The sequence below is a fragment of the Paroedura picta genome, chromosome 1 (assembly GCF_049243985.1).
Source record: "Paroedura picta isolate Pp20150507F chromosome 1, Ppicta_v3.0, whole genome shotgun sequence".
Taxonomy (NCBI): Eukaryota; Metazoa; Chordata; class Lepidosauria; order Squamata; family Gekkonidae; genus Paroedura; species Paroedura picta.
In genome coordinates, this window is record NC_135369.1 from 101,844,481 (window position 1) to 101,864,871 (window position 20,391).

Consider the following 20,391-nt stretch of genomic DNA (forward strand, 5'->3'; position numbering starts at 1 on the left):
TTCAATAATTCAAACAAATATAACAGAACAGTGGCTTCAATAACAGTTCAGTAACTTTTTCTATAACAATTGTAACACTAACTATAACAATGTCAACCTGTTGGCTATGGTTCCAAAGGTTAGTCAATTCTATGCAACAGCTTGAAAACATAGCTCAATCTTCTAAGTAGCTATTCAGAAATTCAGCTGTGCTAACAACTTCTTCCATGAGAACAAGTAGAGCAGCCCTACTTACCATTCTATGTCCATATCAATATTTTTAGATCCTAAGAAATAATAATAATATTTATTACTGTTGTTGTTATTGTTATTATTATTTCTATACTGTCTTCCCAATTTGCCCCAGCAATTTAAAATCCGCATAATTATATCACAATAACAGTATAAAAATGTAATAAAACATAATTAGCATATCAAAATAAAAGCCTCATAAGACTCTAAACTAGATCTTTCTCTGTAGGAGTAGTTTGCAGGGGAGGGCCATAGATGTTATCAAGTCATTGGCCCCAACAAAAAGCTTTGTGGAAGAACTCCATTTTGCAGGCCCTGAGGAACTGTTATCACCTCCGACAGGGCCCCAATCTCCTCCATGAGCTCATTCCACCAAGAAGGGGTCAGAACTGAAAATGTCCTGGCCGTGGTTGAGGCCAAACATGCTTCCTTGGGTCCAAGGACCACCAATGAGTCTGAATTCACACAGCGAATTCAGGGGACAGAGAGGTGGTCCCTCAGGTATGCCGGACCCAGACTGCAGATGGCAATGAAGGTAAGTACCAAAGCCTTAAACTTGAACTGGAATTCAATCAGAAGGCAGTGCAGCTGCCAAAGCATGGGCCAGATGTGGGCTCTCCAAGGTGTTCCTGTGAAGTCCTGGGCAGGTGTATTCTGGACCAACTGTAGTTTCCAGGGGGAAGGCCAACATATAGCGAATTACAGAAATCCAATCTAGAGCTGACCATTGAATGGGTAGGTGTTCCAGGGCCAAACAGGGTGCTAGTAGTTTAGCCTGATGAAGATGGAAAATGCCAGCTGCGCTACTCTCATAATCTGCACCTCCATAGTAAGGAAGGCATCAAAGATCACATCCAGATTTCTGGCTAACTGCATAGGTATAAACTGCACCCCATGAAGGCTGGGTAATCGCACTTCCGCATACAGACCTTTCCTACCCAGTTACAGGACCTCTGTTTTTGAAGGGTTGAGTTTCAGGCAACTCTACTTAATCCATTCCACCACTGCTTCCAGACATTTTGTGAATTACTATGGGGCTGGTTCTGGGTGGCCATGCACCAGGAGGTAGAACTGGGAGTGATAACACTCCAGTAGTGATGACACTCCAGTCCACACCTTCTCATGAGCTGAGCAAGAGGGTGCATAAAGATGTTAAATAGAGTTGGGGAGAGGACTGCGTCCTGTGAAACTCCACAAGGCAGTTGGGAGCAGAATGGTACGTTCTCCCCAAGTGTAACCTTCTATCCATGGCCTTGGAGAAAGGCGATAAGACACTGTAGAGCTGTACCCTGTATCCCTGTGTCAGCAAGGTGGTGAGCCGAAATCTCATGGCTGACTATGTCTAATGCTGCTGTGAGGTCGAACATCATGAGCAACACTGACCAGCCTCGATCCAGCTTTTGTTGGAAGTCATCCATCAGGGCAACCAATGCTGTCTCCACCCCACAGGAAGCCAGACCAAAACAGATTTAAAACTGAAGCTTCCTCTAGGTATGCCAATAACTGGCCCACAGCAGCCCTTTCAACCATCTTTCCAAGAAATGACAGCAGTAGGCTGGTTGCATGGGTCCAGGGATTTTTTTTTCAACAAGGGACAAACCACTGCCTCCTTAAGCCCTCCTGGGAACTCTCCCATTGGTTAATTATTTCCCAAAGGGAGCCTCCTATCCTTTTAAGGAGCCATGAGGGACAGAGTTCCAGAGGACACATGGCTGGCCTTACCGAAGCTAACAACCTATCCACTTTGGTCAGCATAAGCTGGCTGAAGCCATCAAATATTCCTTTCAAAGGAAGCCAAGGGGCCTTTAGTTCCCTTTCTGTTTCAGTAGTTGGGAGAGATCACAGCGGATTATCGACATTTATCGGCAAAAAAGCTCACAATTGCCTCACATATTCAATTGGCTAATATATTGATGCCCTCCATCAAGGTCCACGTCATACTCTGCAAAGTAAGCTTGCAGAGTAAAGGCCTTGTTGTTGATTGACCTGGCGTTGCCCAACATCAGAGTCAGGTTATAAACCCTAGCCTCCACTGTGTATCAAGGGATGAGTTGGAGGTTAGAAGGGTTGCAAACATATCCATATCTCCCGCGCTTTCTCTTGTCTAGCCTCCTCCCACCACTATATCGGCCATATCCCCCAATGGTTGGGATATCTGACCCCAATAGGCCCGCCCCCACGTTCATCTCTGCCTCTAAAAAGAGTCTGGGATTGTGCACAAAAGTTAGACATCACTATCAATTGCCCAAGAATAATCCAAAGTTCCAATGATCCTTATCCCTCAATTCCTAATGTACCCTCCCAATACTTCGCAATTCCTGCTGAACTTTCTACATCTCCTCTCTATTCACTAACCACTGTAGTCCACATCCAACTAACTTCTATCTCTTCCTGTGTTATCACTAACTACTTCACGTCCACAAACCTTCTTCCCATATTTTAAGTCCTTACTAACTCCTCCCTCCTCTTTACTAATTCTTCCCCCTATTGAATTAATTTTTTAAATAATTTTAAATTTGAAGAAGATTAAATTTCAATTTAATTTAAGGAAGAGACAAGATCTGGTCTTTTCCTTATAGCTTAGTGCCAGTATAAGGGCTTAATAAAAATAAATATCACTGGCCAATGGCATTCATTTGCAAGTATGTAGTTTACTAAACAAAATTAAGTTAATTTTGTTATGCATATTTATTATGTCCCCAAAAAAGACCCAAGCAACTGTCATCATTCTGCCTCCTCCACTTTATCTATTGGTAACCCTGTGAGGTAAACCAGGCTGAACAACAGTGACAGGCATCCATGTTAGAGTGGGGATTCAAACTTCTCTGACCTTGACCCCAGCACAGATACATGTACAACATGTACTACTGTAGCCTTAATTAAGAAACAGGAAAATTAAATAGGTGAACTGCTTGACCAAAGACATTATTAGAAACTATTACAAGTTGCACCACAACATGCAGTGGCACAAACCGGTTTATCCACAAGGATATATTGATTCCTCATGCAAGTATATACTGATACATTTCATCTATCTATTTGTAGATAAGCGATACTTGCTTATGCAGCATCTTCTGTTTAAGTTAAATCAACATGACTTGTCAAATACAGAAAATGCACAATCATCTCATGCGACAAATAATGAAAGGTCAGCAGGACTACAGCATAGAATAAAGCAAATACATTTTTGTCTTGAAACTGATAGCCTTCAGACATTAAGACTCCTGCTAAGCATCTTAGCAGGCATTTCCCCTCACCACCTTTTGCATAACAGAAAGTATGGCCTTGCTAAATTAAGAACAGATGAACTATCTGAAGAGTTGGTTTTTATACCCTGCTTTTCACTACCCGAAGGAGTCTCAAAGGGGCTTATCCCTTTCCTCTCCCCACAATAAACACCCTGTGAGGTAGGTGAGGCTGAGAGAACTCTGACCGAAACTGCTCTGTGAGAACAGCTCTGACAGGACCGTGAGGAGTGGGGAATCAAACCTGGCTCTCCAGGTTAGAAGCCACCACTCTTAACCATTACATCAAGTTGGCTCTTTAGCAGAGTTATAGTTGTTTTCCCCAATCAGGTGTATATTACACACACAGTACTGATTAGTGTGAATCAAGTAAACTATAAAGAGAGAACATCAGAGTTGGAGAACATAATAGAATAAACACCTTGATCCTTCATTCATTCTCATAGCCTGTTTAAACCAAATTACCACACAAAAGGATTAGAATGAACTCAGGCAAGGCCATAGAAACATATATGTTCATAGAAACATTCATGTATTTATCCACAAATCATCTATTGGTCATTTTTCATTAAAACCCTTTCATGCACTTGAAAATGTCAGTACCAGGACATCATTCCTGTGGCATTTTGCTATGTAAACAACAGTATGTTCTATTTTTATGTTTTAATGTGGAGTTTTAAATGCATGTTACAATGATCTAAAATGTAGGGTTGTAGAATAAGAAAGGGGGCTGGATACATGATTGAAGTGCTCTATGATTGGATGGTAGCAGTACTCTATTCCAATAACTTCCAAGCAAAACATGATTTCTCTCATACTGTGAAGCACCTCACTCAATATCCTTCCTCCCCACACATGGACACACTGTGTGTGGGGAGGAAGGATATTAAGTGAGGTGCTATAGAGTATGAGAGAAATTGTGCTTTGTTTGGAAGTTATTAGTTTGTGTGGCAAGGTGGGAAGTAAAGCTTTGTGTACTTTGTTGGCCTGAGTGGCAAGTGAGAAAATAAGCTTGCATGGCTAGATCTATTTAAGGAACTATAATGCTATTGTACTTTTCTGGAACCATTAAGCTTATTAACCACACACATAAATTCTAATCATGTTTACAAAAAACAACACTTTACTTTAGAGTAAAGGATATCCCTTTACCTCAGAGCCACCCCCAAGTGCTGATTATTCTGCCAATCTACCATATACTGCTACATCATCCTGTTCTTTGGGTCTCACTAAGAATACTAAGGTGAGATCTTTTGGTGGCAACAAAAATAAGGAAGGCAAGGAGGCAGCATAACACAGAGCACCTCAGTATACTACAGAGAGATGCCTTTACAGGCATCACTCATAAAGGGAATCAAAGAAAAGCATGAAAAACATTATAATTTCCAGTGATGCACAGATATCTTTCAACACGCAGGAACTTAGCCACTTTCAATAAAATGCATATTCTTTCGAGCAAGGAAAAGTATAACTAATTGTTAGGCTAAGCAGCCTCATATCATCCTTGAGAGTGAAGCAACCACATCCACGACTCCTTTAAGAAAGTTATAAAGTAACAGCTCATTGGATATAATTCCTATCACCCTGCACCAAAGAACAAAGTCAGTAATTTAAAGAGACTTGCTTGTTGTAGGGACAGTTTCCAATGATGCACAAATATCTTTTAATACCCAGAATCTTAGCCACTTTCAATAAAATGTACAATCTTTCCAGAAATAAAAAATGTAACTGTTAGGCTAAGCAGCCTTGGACCAGCCTTGAGAATGACACAACCATATCCATAATTCATAACTCCTTTATAAAAGTTATAAAGTAACAGCTCATTGGATATAATTCCTATCAACCTTAACCAAAATAACAAAGTCAGGAATTTAAAGAGACCTCCTTATAAGGTTTCTCAAAAGACTCCTGATGGAAAAAAAATATTTAAAAAAGGTAAAAGTAAAGGTATCCCCTGTGCAAGCACCAGGTCATATCTGACCCTTGGGGTGACGCCCTCTAGCGTTTTCATGGCAGACTCAATACGGGGTGGTTTGCCAGTGCCTTCCCCAGTCATTACCGTTTACCCCCCAGCAAGCTGGGTACTCATTTTACCGACTTCGGAAGGATGGAAGGCTGAGTCAACCTTGAGCCAGCTGCTGGGATTGAACTCCCAACCTCATGGACAGACAGCTTCAGACAGCATTTTCGCTGCCTTACCACTCTGCACCACAAGAGGCTCTTACATTGTGCTAATTGTAAGTATTGTAAAATCTAGTTTCACTATGTTACACTATGAATAGATCAATTATTACTTGCATACCAAAGTTAGATCAAGATTTTCTAGGACTAACAGAATAAGGTTGTCATAAATAAAGAATAACTGAGTTTCTACATAAACCAAAATGCATTATTCATTTGCTCACAGGAAAAACCATAAGGAGGAGAACACACATAAAAGAAATTATGGACAAAGTTTTGTAGGCAGTGATTCACGAAGCTAGCAATCCCATTAGCAGTTTGGCATAAACCAGTTAGTTTTTAAAGCCTTCCCAGCCTTTTCAGATAGCTTCAGAAACAATCCAAAAGAAGGCTTAGAGCTCCTGAAAAATCTGGTTTCATGCAAGATTCTAAATGCAATGGGATACTTGCCCTTCATAGCCACTCGGGTTTAGATTGTTAAAAAGGGACACAGACTGTAGAAATCAATACAAAGGCAAGGCATAATCACTCTTCTTTTGGCCTCCATGTGCCTTTCTCTCAATGGAACAAGCATCAACCTCCATCTAATCTAAACGTTTGTTTCCAATTATAGTCTCTTTTCTTGTCTTCAATCCCAGTATTTGTGAAGACCTCCCCTTTCAGTTATTATTTTTTTAACACAATTCACTCCTGCATAGCATCTTTAACTCCTCAGCCCCACCTCAAATTATATTGCATCTTCTAGCTTAGCTTTTGTCTAGGAAGTATCTAGGAATGCTTCAGAGGGAAACTATAGGACCTGCACATGCTTATTTAAATGAATACGCCTGAGTGTCAGCATTATTTTAGAAACAGGGCACGTATGTTTATAACTAATACACAGAATGTGAATTATCCTGTGCTTTAACAAAAGAGAGCTTCCTAAACATTCCACTGTATTTGGAGCATATTGCTGCAGAAGATTGCTGTTGGGAGACTTTTCTCAGCTTCTTCTCCAAGGCATATATATTCCTAATAAGTTATATTTTCACATCAAAATTGGGTTTCTGTTAGTTTAAATACACAGCACTTGGAACATAGTACTTTGAGCAGTCATTCAAAATAATACCCGCAATCCCTAATCTGCATCAACAGAAGTAGTTCCCAGTGGTGTGTGGAATTCTAGACCATTCCATATTATCAAATATAGACATTTAGAAGATGCAAAGCCAATCATCACATTAAAAAATCATTTTGCATAAGCACACTTCTAAAGTTAGGAAGAGCAATGGATTAGATCATGAAAAAGAGGGGTTCCTTTCGAACACTTCAGAGGTTATACAAAAACCGTATCACTGGAGGCTGTAGTGCAGAGGGGAACTGGGTGGGGTTAAGGAAAAAATCTGGCCAGATCCAAATCTAGGATTATACTGGCAGTGCTCTATTCCTGCCTGCTCTCTTCCTGACAAAAACCAAATATAGATATTTCATGAAGCTTTAACAATGCAGAATACAATATTATTTATAACCTAGCCTTCACTAGAGCTTGCATGGTTCTCTCCTCCCCTTTAAATTGAAATATCAGAATCTTCAAATACAATTGACCTAGTGAATTTCATTGGGGAGGAAGAAGTAAAAAAAAAATTGAATCCAAGCCTCTTTAGTAAAAGCCAACATTGTAGCTACTGCCCCATACTCTAGCAAGTATTCCAGTTCATCTTTATAGATCTCATACTAACAGAAGAAAAATGAGCAGATTCCACTTAGCTGTTATCCCATGGGTACATTATCCCATAGGTCCTCCTCCATTTGTCTTCCACCAAGCAGAATTTAGATGTCAAATAGCAGATTCTGCAGCTGAATCCCATTGTATTTTTCTCCTCTGAATAATGTTTTACTTTGCCTTTCTGCAAGAGTACACCAGTACAGAACAAACAAAAACAATTAAAATAATTAAAATGTGGGAAAACACATTTCCTTTTAATGGGTTTATTGTCACCTTGTAACCAGAGCTATTATGAAAAGAGCCTCTTGTGGCACAGCGTGGTAAGGCAGCAGAAATGCAGTCTGAAAGCTCTGCCCATGAGGCTGGGAGTTCAATCCCAGCAGCCGGCTCAAGGTTGACTCAGCCTTCCATCCTTCCGAGGTCGGTAAAATGAGTACCCAGCTTGCTGGGGGGTAAACGGTAATGACTGGGGAAGGCACTGGCAAACCACCCCATATTGAGTCTGCCAAGAAAACGCTAGAGGGCGTCACCTCAAGGGTCAGACATGACTTGGTGCTTTACCTTTAACCAGAGCTCTAAAAATTCCAGTGTTTGTTCAGTTTTTTAAAGACACCATTTCTGGTGAAGAAAAGCCACTTTTATTCTTTGGACAACATTTGTTCTTTTGCATGAGACTACAGGACTTTGATTAGCTTTTTTCAGTTTTTTTAACTGGCAAGTGAATATTGTTCTATCTACATATGTTGTAACTGTATCAGGTCCTCTGAATGCCCTCTTAAAAAAAATCTATTTCCTTTCACTGTGGAGACATAAGGGGAAAGACACATGTTTGCGATATAAAGGGCTAGTGGCTTTTTTAAAATTGCAAGTTCCAATTTCATAGTATCTGATAGACAATTATTATGATATGCAACTGCCATTTAAAAAAGCCACCTGAACATCCATGGTGAGGATGGACTTTTGCCGGGGGACTGAAGCAGGGAAGGCTGCCATACAGAAGCCCCAATAATATACCGTATCACCAGTCACAAGTGCAGTGGGAAAACTACAGAAGTCTGTCCTCATGTGGAAAATACCCTATTACCAAATACTATGTTTATAAGATTTACTCCACTGTGCCAGAAATAGGCTATATTTCTTTAATCATCGGTTTTGTTTTATTTTTCAATAAATAAATGGCTATTATCTAAAATAAACTCAGCTACATTGATAAGCAACTGTGAGCCTTTTCAGGAACATGCTGATTAATACTATACCTGATTCAGACAATCTGAAGGCCAAAGTGCCTTCTGTTGGTATGACCCCGCTGTTCACAACTGGCAGCTATTTCCAGGACTGGCTTAAATTTTAGTTACAGTTGTTAGAATTTGCAAATAAAGCAAGTTTGCATTTAAGAAACAAGCTTTCTAGAGTAATTATCTATAAAGCCACTGTCATGGGACCACAGGCTGCCCATGCAGTGAACTGATGGCAGAATAGAGTCATTTTTAAAAGTTCTAGAGAAGCAAATGTGAGCAATCTGAAATGAGATCAATCAGCTATCCCAGAACAACAGAAGTATTTGGCTCACATTTGTATTGTATACAAAACAGAACTGTCAGAAGACATTGTTTTGTGTTTTAAAAGCTTTAAATGAATTTAAAGCAAATGAAAATATTTTGTTTCTGAACAGTGTGGATCCAATCTTCCCTTGATTTAAGTGGGTTTTCATTGAAAGAAAAGTCACTTTAGTTACAGGAAGGCTCCAAATTTTTGTCAGTGGAATGGTAGGATCCATGCTGGAGGATATCTGCAATTAGAGATATGAATCCCCAGATTGGACCTGGGGATCCCCTGGAATTACAGGTCTTCTCCAGACTAATAAAATCATTTTCTCTTGAGAAAATGGCTGTTTTGGTGGGTGGACTACATTGCATTATACAACACCCAGGTCCCTCCCAGCCCCCGAATCCCAACCACTCTCAGCTCTACCCCCAATATTTCCCAATCCTGAGCTGGCAACCCTATTTGCAATGATAGCAAAATATTCCATGAATACTCTCACACAAGGCCAAATTGGCAACTAACAATTTTACTAAAACATAGCAGCAACAAGTAAAGCTAATACAGAAATTAAACAACAGATTCAACGTAACATGCAACCAAGTGAAACATAAGTGCTGATTCACTTAGACATTCAAATATATAACACACCTGACTGCCAACTGTATGATTTAGAGAGAATTAGCAAGAGAGTATTATAAAGATACCATCATATGAAAATCATAGAATCATCATTTAATGGATGCTTTAGCAGGGGGTTGGATTGCATTGAGCAGGGGGTTGGACTAGATGACCTGTATGGCCCCATAAAACTCTATGATTAATCTATGGCAGTGGTTCTCAACCTGGGGGTCGAACGACCCTTTCACAGGGGTCGCTGCAGGGTGAGCAGCTTGGCTGGGGGGGAGGACGCTGCCACCAATATGGCCACTCCTCCTGCAGGCAGAAAAGAGGAAGATCGGTATGGTGGGACAAGAGGCAGAACTGAGATACCCAGAATAAAAAAAACAATTTATACACAATCATGAACAATGGATCTTCATGCCATTGGTCAGCTTTGGTTAAATTCCTGTGAAAGAACACTTGCATAATTTTATTGTTGGGGGTCATCACAACATGAGGAACTGTATGAAAGGGTCGTAACATTAAGAAGGTTGAGAACCACTGATCTATGGTACTATGCCTGTGAGATCCAAACAGTTTTAAGTATATGGGAACCCTTGTAGGTTTGTGTTCAAATACCAAAGAGAATCTTGATAGTACTAAAATTCAGTGGCAGAATGAATGGCAATGATGAAAGGAAGATACCAGAGGTTCTTCCAAAGGGAGACTGCACATCAAGATCACACTTACACAAGACACTTCGTTATGCTGAATCAGACCTTTGGTCCATCAAGATCACTGTTGTCTACTAAGACTGGCAGCAGTTTCCCAGGGTTTCAAGTAGAGGATTTTCACTGCTTTTTAAACCGGAGATGCTGGGCACTGAAGCTGGGTCTTTCTGCATGCCAACCAGAGGTTTTTCTGCTGAGCTAGACTCCCATCCTTGAATACCTGAATTACTTTATAAAGAGCACTGTCTAAGTATGATAATATAGATCACTAAAGTACAAATGTAAGCTAGTTAATTAGAATGACTGGTTTACTACAACATGTGTCTCAGAATGAACAAAGTAACACTAAGAGCGAACAGTAAATATCCTGTGATGACCCTAATGGCTAAGTAGATGATGACTGAAGTTTAACTTCACTTTTAAAATTACTGGTATCAATACCACTAAATCCTCAATAGATCTCTAATCATGGCAGACAGCCACAGTACTATTATAAATTACTGAGAGTAAAGACAGTCCAAGAAGGAAGTTTAAGGACACTGAAGCTTACAGTGGTTCAAGAACCACAAATATCCATAAACATGAAGACAGACATGGACTACAATGAGGACAATCAAGATCACGTTGCAAAGCCTCCAGAATGCCTCCTATCAGTAAACTATTAATACAATGGGGAAACTCTAGAAAGAAGGATACAATGTGAAAGAGATAGTTCAATTCCCACAGAATAAAAGGAAGATAAATACTCTGATTACCCTGCAAATTAGACTGACCTCACTTGCCAAGTTAAAACCCTTCTTGGTTACAAATTAGCATTTCGTGGGAAGCTTTAAAAGAGTTATTCTGTAACAGTGCTGTCTTTGCAAGGCAAAGACCATATGAAAATGGTCACTCATGTATACTTTTTTTAATCCATACATGGAATCTACTATCATTGTCACCAACAGCAGAGTTTGATGCACTTCCTTATGCATGGGATGATGCATCACTTAATGTTTACTAACTGGGCCAAATCTGAGTTCTACTGCTTAATACTCTCACCCAGTTCTGCCAATCAGATAATAATACTACTGTCATCTTCTATCAAAATCCGTTGCTGCATCTGTTGTTAAGACTAAGGCTTAGAAATGAAAGAAACACTAGACTTTGCCCCAAAAAACAGAACCAAGGACTCTGAATGACTACACTTTTTCCCTGCCAACCCCTTTTTGCTTACAGCTATGATAAACATTTAATTTAACTACTGCACCATATTTTTGATGCTTAAGGACGTGTGTGAATGAAAGATTAATTCTAACAAACTAGAAAAATACTGCATCAGGATTACTGGAAAGTTTCTTAGGAGTTTACGGATGTGATCTTTACCTGCTTTCCACTTCCCCAAGCAGCCCACTATTTTCCCCAAAATTAATGAAGTAAATCAAATAAAATTTCACCTTTTAAAAATTCTTTTGGTTACAACTTGCATCTCCAGAAGAGAAAAATAGGCAATTTTTCTTCATTTCACCACCCTACCCCCATCATGCTGCATATTCTCCTCAGTCAATTATCAGAAAGGAGCCTTAGGACAAAGCAGGATGCTTGAGGAAAAGGGAAACTCTGTTTTGCTAACACTTCCCACAAACTGTTCTAGTAAATCGAACCCACTATGGCACAGATGACATCTAAGGATTATGGAAGATGGTTCGGCTATGTGTTGGATCCATAGTTCAACAAAACAGATTCCCCAAACTAGAGAATATCAACATGAAGCATATGAAAAGTATGGAAGTGAGGATTTTGTGACACAGTAAGCAAGTAGTATTAGGCACAACCAGGAAAAGAGGTAGCAATTCTAGTATAGATTCTTGAAAGTTTGAACAACTTGGATATAAAGATAATAATAGCTTGGGGATGGGGGGGAGTACACATTTATTTTTTTTCCTTGTGCAGTGAACCAAGGAATACATGTGGAACTTATTTCAGATTCAGGTGTTAAAGGTGATTCCTACTCATAATTGTCCAGGAATAAGCATCAATGACCTTAGGGAATCTTATTTCTGAGCCGACTTACCTAAGATGGTGGTAAAAGATTTGTCTGTTGGCAATGAGAATGTTTGTTGCTACATGAAGATTCAAAAAAAGCATATATTTCGGTAATGCTCAAAACTAAGAAAACTGATCAAGATTTGGGAGATGGAAAAGTATAAGAGTTGGTTGCTTACACCCCACTTTTCTCTACCAGAAAGAGTCTCAAAGTGGTTTACTGTATCCTTCTCTTCCCCTCCCCAAAACAGGCACCCTTTGTGGTAAGTTGGGCTAAGAGAACCCTGATATTACAGCTCTGTGAGAACAACACTATCACAGCTGTGATGAGTCCAAAGTCATCCAACTGGCTGCACGTGGAGAAGCAAGGAATCAAACCCGGCACCCCAGATTAGAAGCTGCTGCTCAACCACTACACCAAGCTGTAGCAACGTTTTAAAAGCACGGTGGGTTACCTGCAGTACACTACTGAGCAAGCAGCCTGATTTGGAACATGTTGGGAAAGACTGGTTTGATTTTCAACCAAAACGACACAAGGAAGAACTGCTATGTCACTTGAAATGCTTGAGGCACTTTTGACATGGAGGATCACTTATGGAACAAACTGACTAGACTACCTGTCCAAAAAACATTGATGAATCTATTCTGGAAGAGACAGCATAAACCAACACAGTTTAGAAGCCAAATATACCATGGGGTTTTGCCCAAATACCACAGCATTGGTGCAGCATCCCAGAAGTGGCAACATCACATTCAGGTCACATGGGCAGTGATGTAGAGACATCACTTCAGTTGGATGGGCCTTCCTGCTGCTCCTGGTAAGTCCCCTTCCCATCCCCCACTGCTTGCTTGGAGGGACCTGGCAACCCTAGAGCATGAACAGTTACATACATGCACACAGCCCAGATATCTGAAAAACAGGAACATGTTTTGATCATTCCATGCAGTCTTTAGTTTTGAATTTAGAAAAGGGGAGGATTGCAAGAACATTAGTGTTCTCTTTCAACTTCTGTTTTTCATTCTCTTCCTTCCTTTAGGGATCTGGGAAAATAAGCAGCTACACCAGGCTTCCTACAGAGTTGTGAGCCTTCTTGCAGAAAGTTCTTGACAGGTTTTTATTTAGTAGATTTGCTGTATGCCCCTTATCTTAGTAATGTAGCTGAGATGTCAAGACTCCTTTCCATCACTTACAAAACGAAGTCCCAAATCTGAACATGTTCTCTTACAATATGTCATTTAAGTGGATCTAGAAAGCATAGAAGGACTCCTCGCAAAGAATACAACTATTTTTCTGCATATATGGATGGCATTAGTGCTTACTATCTTTATAAGTACCTATGACACCTATCTGTACATCTCTTCTTCAGCCATCAGAGCAAACCATAAGCACTAACTACTAGAATGTGCAGTGTAACACTTTGCAGTGTGACACTTTGTGTCCAATGGAGCAAAGTCTGACAATAAACAGAGTGTAGAATATTTCAAGGTCCAGTAGCAGAGCTTACAGCAGGCAGGTTACATGTTGCCTCACTTCATCCTCAAATACCGATCCCCACCAGTTCTCCCTTACTGATAAGCCCCCTATATTTCAGTTATATGTCATGATGGCCCTGACCTAGATGGCCCAGACTAGTCTTATCTCATCAGATTTCAGAAGTTAAGCAGGGTGAACCCTGGTTAACATCTGGATGAGAGACCACCAGGAAGATCTAGGTTTGCTATGAAGAATGAAGCAATGGCAAACCACCTTCATCCCTCTCTTGCCTTGAAAACCCTATAGGACTGCCATAAGTAATCTGTGACCTGAGGACACTTTTAGACACATGCAAATTTCAGTCATCCTCTCTTTAGAAGGGAACAAATTATCTTGCAATGAAAACAATGCTAATATAAAAGGAGAATTTTCAAAAACAGGCTTAATTAAAGATTGCTTTGCACTGTGATCAAACAACAACTTTAACACATCAACCATTCCTCAGTACAAAATTTTTTTTAAAGCAGTTAAACTTCATGGCTACTCTCCCCATTAGGCAAATGCATTATTTTGCCAGAGTAAACAAGGAGCAAGGTCTATTAAATATACAAGAAAGAGAGAAAGCACTATACTTATGACAGAAAAACGACAGGGTATGGCAGCTCCTCCAAACTAGTAATGTGAGACAAATGTAAAATTCAGTACACTATAAAGAAAATAAAGTACTGGGACCATAAAGTGGCAACTAACAAGGTGCAGAATTAAATACTCTTTAGGAATAGGCTCAACAAGAACACATTTTAATACTTACATTTCATGCTAGTTACATAGTCCAATTCTATTCATGTTTACTCAATATGATTTGAACATTATATTCAGGCCAGTCTGCATGCACTTGCAAACTCTATGTTTGTAGGTCTTTCCGCAAGACAAGACAGTATCACTGCATATTATTTCTTTCCTCCATAGCTCCAAATGAACTGCTTTTCTTATAACCTTACCACCAGCTTCTATTAACCAAATAGCACCATTTATTAGACACCAGCTTCTATTAACTTTATTACCACCAGCTTCTATTAACCAAATAGCACCATTTATTAGACAGTTCTCAAATTATCCCTATTCACAAGCTCACCTATGTTTTTCCACTACATCAAACCAATTATATACATAACCTTAAACCCTTATAGCAATATTTCAATGAATAGAAAATAGAAAGTGCCACAAATATTCCTAGTTCCAAACAACTTGAAAATAAACATTTCATCCATACTTGTAGCAACACTATAGGGTATTTCTGTTCTCTCACCTTCAGCCTCCAGTTCAAATATTTTTGAATAAATTAGATGACTACAAAAAATGAATGATGTTTACCATTGTTTTCAACATTCATAAAGGCACACAATCCATTTCATGTTTTGTACAGCAGTAGCATGAACCAGCATTAACACAGCTATCTTTTACTTCCAGTCATCCTAATGATTTGTAATAAAAACACCTGTTTAGCTAAATGCATGATAGAAACTCTGCTTTCTCCTAAACAGAAGATAATTCAAATTGTGTTTCCACATATTTTTTTTAATGTTATGCAGACATTATTTTGTAGCCAAAACATTATTTGTTTGAAACAAGAAGGATAGCATTATAAAAATAACAAACACAAAAAGTTTATTTAGGTCTCAGGATAGAGCATTAACCTAATTGCATTATGCTCCCTAAAAATACAGTATTCCAAATATACCTTACAGATCACTAATCAGTTTATACTCATGTACAGATAAACAACTAGTACGATTTCCCAGAACACTACAGAAACCTAGACAAAAGTACAAGTTTTTTCTCCATCCAAACGCATACCTGAGTTCCAGGGTGTTTTATCTCAGTAACTCCAATATTTCAAAGTAGACAAGGGCAGTCTTCTTTGTAATTTGCTTTTAAGAACATAATAAGAAAGGATACAGCCTTAAAGCTCCAGTCTGAGTCCCAATGGCCAGTATCTTCTGAACGGGATCAAAAGCCAAGGACGAAGGCTGATAAGGGAAACCATGGCGTACAGTCTGGCAAGTCAGAGCAGTAAAGCAATGGTGATCAGGCAACAGGCAAAAAACAGAATCAAAAGAGCATATTAGCAAAGTGGTTTCATGCAAATTATTCTTAAGTTTTCAAGAGAGTATCAAACTTTAAATTGGCGTTATCAGAGAAACAATTAGATGCAGAATTTATTCAAACCTCAATGAAAATATTAAATGAAACTTCAATTTGATCCTTATTTGTGAACAAAACAATTCACTCATTCATCTCTCACAGGTAATGTATTTGTAGCCTAATCAGAAATTTTCCCCTCTAAACAGCTATGGTCAGGATATATGTGAATTAAAATCCAAGAGTCACTGGGAAATGTGATGATACAACCAGTCATGTAAATTAAATGACCACTAATTATGAAAATGGCTCTTTAGAGAGTCATTGCTATTTCTTTGAAACAGGCCGTTGATGACATAAACCTGCTACTCCATCGCAGCTTTTAAGAAACCTCTTATACACACACAGTATTCTGCAACTATGAAGTGGAAATGGAAGCCTTTTTTGTTTTAAAATGTGAGTCACAGAATTTAACAAGACAAATTTAACTACTTAACTTTGATCTCAAGTGCGCCTTAGAGAAATAAATATCTAATTCAGTATTTTGCGACATTGGAAATATGTGTGTAGCAAAACCTCATATATAAAGCCACTTTTTCTGATAAAATACATGGGTCATATTTTATCCTTCCATTCTTCTAACTAATAATGGGGGAGATACCTGTATTACTATTAAACAAGGATATCCATTAGGCAACAAGGAGCTTCATACCCACTCCCACCTTCAGATATTTAGAAAGCTGCCAACCTACAAGCATGTTAAGCTCAGTTTAGGCCACAGGTGTTGTACAGGTAGAAATGAGAATCAACATGCACATCATTTTGCTTTTCAACTTGGCACAGCTGGTGCATTAATTCGCTGCATCATCCTTTTAGAATTTACTCTTTGACTGCATTTATTGTACCTCATCTGAATATGGACATTATTATTATTATAAGTCTTCCTCCCACTCACATTACATCCTTTAAAAAGTGATATTCCTAATGTCTACTTCATGAACTGAAGGGGGGAATTAAATGCCCACAGAAAGCCCATACCACCCAAAAATGCAGAGGCTTTAGTGCCTTATCCCCTGATCCTATCAAAATCGGCTTTTATCTCTGTTCAGTCCATCATTGTATTCCCGGAATTCAGTCCTCCACCATCACCACCCCAGAAAAATTATAAACATATATCACAGAACATCCCATAATGCAAAAAAAATCGTTTTAGTAAAAAAATAAATAAAGCCGTATTATTATGTATTAATAAAAGCCTAAAGTCTTTCATAGCGTCATCACCAACTACCGCTTAGTACAAAAATTGGAGGGGGGAGGGGAAAGAGAGAACATTACGCGAATTGACAGCTTTAAAAGCCTAGAAGTCTAGAGCCTGCAGAACCCATCATGGCTACATCATCATCATCACTCCTCTCTGCCCCCCCCCTTCCCCATTTCTTCCCAACCGGCTGTTAACGGCTGCAGCATTCACCTTGCAGAGTTGGAAATGCTCAGACTGGAGGGTCTCGAGGATGTCGTTTTCCCGGTTCGCAGCCTGCTGCTGTTGCGAGGAAGAGGAAGCCGAAGAGGACGACGACGAGCCCGCTGTCAGGCCGTCCAACACCTTCCTGATGTTAAATTTCCTCATGGTCTCCTCGGAGGCGCACCCTGTTCTCCCCTCCTCCCCCCCGCCGCCGCCGCCGCCGCCGCCCCCCCTTTTGCCGTGGCTCCTGCTCCCGCCCTCTCTCCCTCTCTCCCTCTCTCTCACACACCTCAAACAAACCACAGCAGAGCGAGGGAAGGAGGCTGGCGAGGCAGAGAGCGGTGCGTGCGCCGGCCAGGGGGGAGGAGGGGGCTCCCTTTCCTCTTCATCCAAAAGCGATAACAATCATGTTTTTAAATATATATATATATATATATATATATATATATAAAGAAGATATATATATATAATAACAATTGGCGAGAGGCTGCTAGGCGCCTCCGAGAGCCAGACACCCTTCTCAGGTAAGGGAGGGAGTGGACCTCGTAAAGGAAGAGGAAAGAGCCTGACAGGAAGGGAACGGAGGGAGGGAGCAAGAAGTAAATAAATATACAGAGGGATTAACGCAGTGACACCGCTTCCTCCTTCTCCTGTGGCGCGCTCAAGCAAGTGAGCAAAGCCGGGGGGAAGACCGCTTCAGCGCTGGCAAACCCCCTACCGGTATCTCTGCCGCCGCCGCCGCCCCCCTTCCTCAGGGCTCCTGGGAGGCCTCGAGCAACCTTTCCCAGGCTCCCGCAGGCTTCTCCTTCTGCTCTGCCTCACTGCGCCTGCTGGCCCGAGCCCTCCTTCGCCCTGGCGGGGCCGGCTTCGCCACTGGCTCAGGCCCTGCCCCCGCCTCCCGCTGCTGCGTGTCTAGCGAGCGAGCCGAGTCTGTGTCTGCCTCCCCGCGGGGCTCCGGAGCTCTTCCCTCCACCGCCACACACACACACACAGGCACACACAGTTCTCTCCGAGCGGCTACGGACCCTGAAGGGCCAGCGACGCCAGCCTCAGCTGCCCACCCCTTTCCTTCCCTGCCAGTCTGGCATAGCGGGAGCAGCCGCTGTCATCCCGCCATGTGCCCCCAGGAGCCCCTCTGCTCGGTCTCTCCGGGCCTCGGTGCTTCGGACGCCGCTGCAACAATCCCCCCGCCGGGCACTGACGAGCGGAGGGCGCCTCCCCCAGCCGCGGCTCCGGCTCAGTGCGGCTCCTGCCCCGGGAGTGTCACCGGCGGCACTTGGGGGTGGCGCTGGCTGAGGAGGTGCCGCCGCCTGTCACACGCCCCCACGGCCATCCTCTTGCAGGGCTGCTACGGCGGCTTCCATGCCCATGCCTGACGGCGCGGAAACACAGCCCTGGCCGCGAGAAGGCGGCACCGCCGCCGTCCTCCTCTTCGCCGCCGCTGTGGCAGCTGCTGCTGCTGCTGCTGCTGCTGCCTCCTTAAACTGGTGGCAGTGGTGGTGGCGGCAAGCCGGAGTGAGTAGCGTGGAGCATGCGCGCTCCCAGGCCTTCGCAGCGGCACCCGGATGTCACTGCTTTTGCCCCCCTTGCTCACTCGCTTCCTCCTCCTCTTGAATACCTAGACCTGGTCGGTGGGGTAGACAGGGAGTTGCGGGTGTGCGATCCTGTACCCGCTTATTTGCGTGCAGAGTGGGATTTAATCTCCAGGGGATTAAAAAAAGGGGGGATGCATAGGCTTTCGGACTGCATGGTTTGTAAACAGTGCTGAGCGTCGCGCTGCTTTTCGGCAGGATTGGAGCTACACATCCTTCGAACTACAGGCATTCCAAGAATTTCAGTCAGTTTCACTGATAATCTGAAGATTTCTGGGTATAGATGCCGCCGCCGCCACGGTTGATTTAGTGTATTCTGTTTCATCATGCCAGTTGTGTGCTAGAGGCAACAGTGGTGGTTTTAAGCGAGATCCTGGTAATTTATAAAACTGATGGGGGGGAGGGGCGAGGGGAGTGAATCAAGTATGCACAGAACAGCCCTCACAGGGGAGGTCTTGCCTCAAAACTTGTGCAGGAGAGGAAATATGTATCTCTTTCCCTCTATCACCACCACTTTTTACCCTTTAGGTTCAGTGAGCCAACTGGACTAAAAGAAGCAATGCAAACCAAATAAATGGTGTCACTGGTGTTTGTTTGAAAGGATATCGTTTTGGAAGTTTCTTTTTCAAAAGATGTATTATATAAAAGTCGAGGGAAGTCTTCTGTAGGAAGCAGTGAAGACAGATGTAGTGCTAATGCCAAAATAATCCCCCCACCATGGATCCCTGCTACTGTGAAGCAAAATAAGAGAATGTGGAAGAGAGGTCTTGGAAGTGAGAGACCTAAGTTTAAAACAATTTTACCTATGGCATTTTCCTTAGCCTTATCAGAGTCGTTGTCTCCAGATACCTAACCTGAGAAAGATTGAACACTTGTGTAACATCTTTGTACATTGAAAAGTACTGCAAAAGTTATTGAGAATGGTACAGTTCCATTATGTTTATTGGCAACACCATCTGATGTCAAGGGGGAATATTTGGCTCAGCTTGAGATCGATCTGTATGTAAATTAGTAAAAGTATTTTGTTGTTTAATGTAAAGCAGGAATATGAAGATTAAATGATAGGAATGACTAATGATACTTGTTTCTATGACAAACAAGAATAGCATTAGACATTTCTGTAGGGATGATTCAAAATTATTGTTAGACCCATTTTGTGAGTACAAACAGCCTAAGCAGACACAGAATCTTGGAGTAAGCAAACACAGTAGGATTCCAAATAAATATGCATAGTCTGCATGAAGTACATTTCAAATACCCTTGTGTCTGTATGGATGCTGTTAATTTAGAAAGAATTTGGAAGAAAAATGGAATATACATTCCAGCTAGTGTCTGCCTTATTCTCATGATTTAAAGCAAGACCTTCAGTCTGTGATATGGCTGAGGCTTATGCTTCCAAAACTTTTCTTCTACACTCAAGTGACTTTGGAGACAGGTCACAATCCAATTTATATGGGT

At 41.3% G+C, this 20,391-nt stretch overlaps 1 protein-coding gene across 3 annotated transcripts in view; it reads right to left on the bottom strand.

The window, feature by feature from the left end:
* The window catches only part of STXBP5 (syntaxin binding protein 5), a 168,395-nt gene extending 149,560 nt beyond the window's left edge, over positions 1–18,835 (bottom strand). For all 3 annotated transcript variants that reach the window (XM_077350455.1, XM_077350448.1, XM_077350439.1), the window contains exons 1-2: positions 17,351–18,835; positions 15,697–15,794 (exon numbers count right to left, since the gene is read on the bottom strand). In XM_077350455.1, coding sequence (XP_077206570.1) covers positions 15,697–15,794; positions 17,351–17,506 — 254 coding nt within the window. In that variant the 5' untranslated portion in view covers positions 17,507–18,835. The remainder of the gene's footprint in view (positions 1–15,696; positions 15,795–17,350) is intronic.
* Between the last annotated feature and the right edge of the window lie 1,556 nt (positions 18,836–20,391).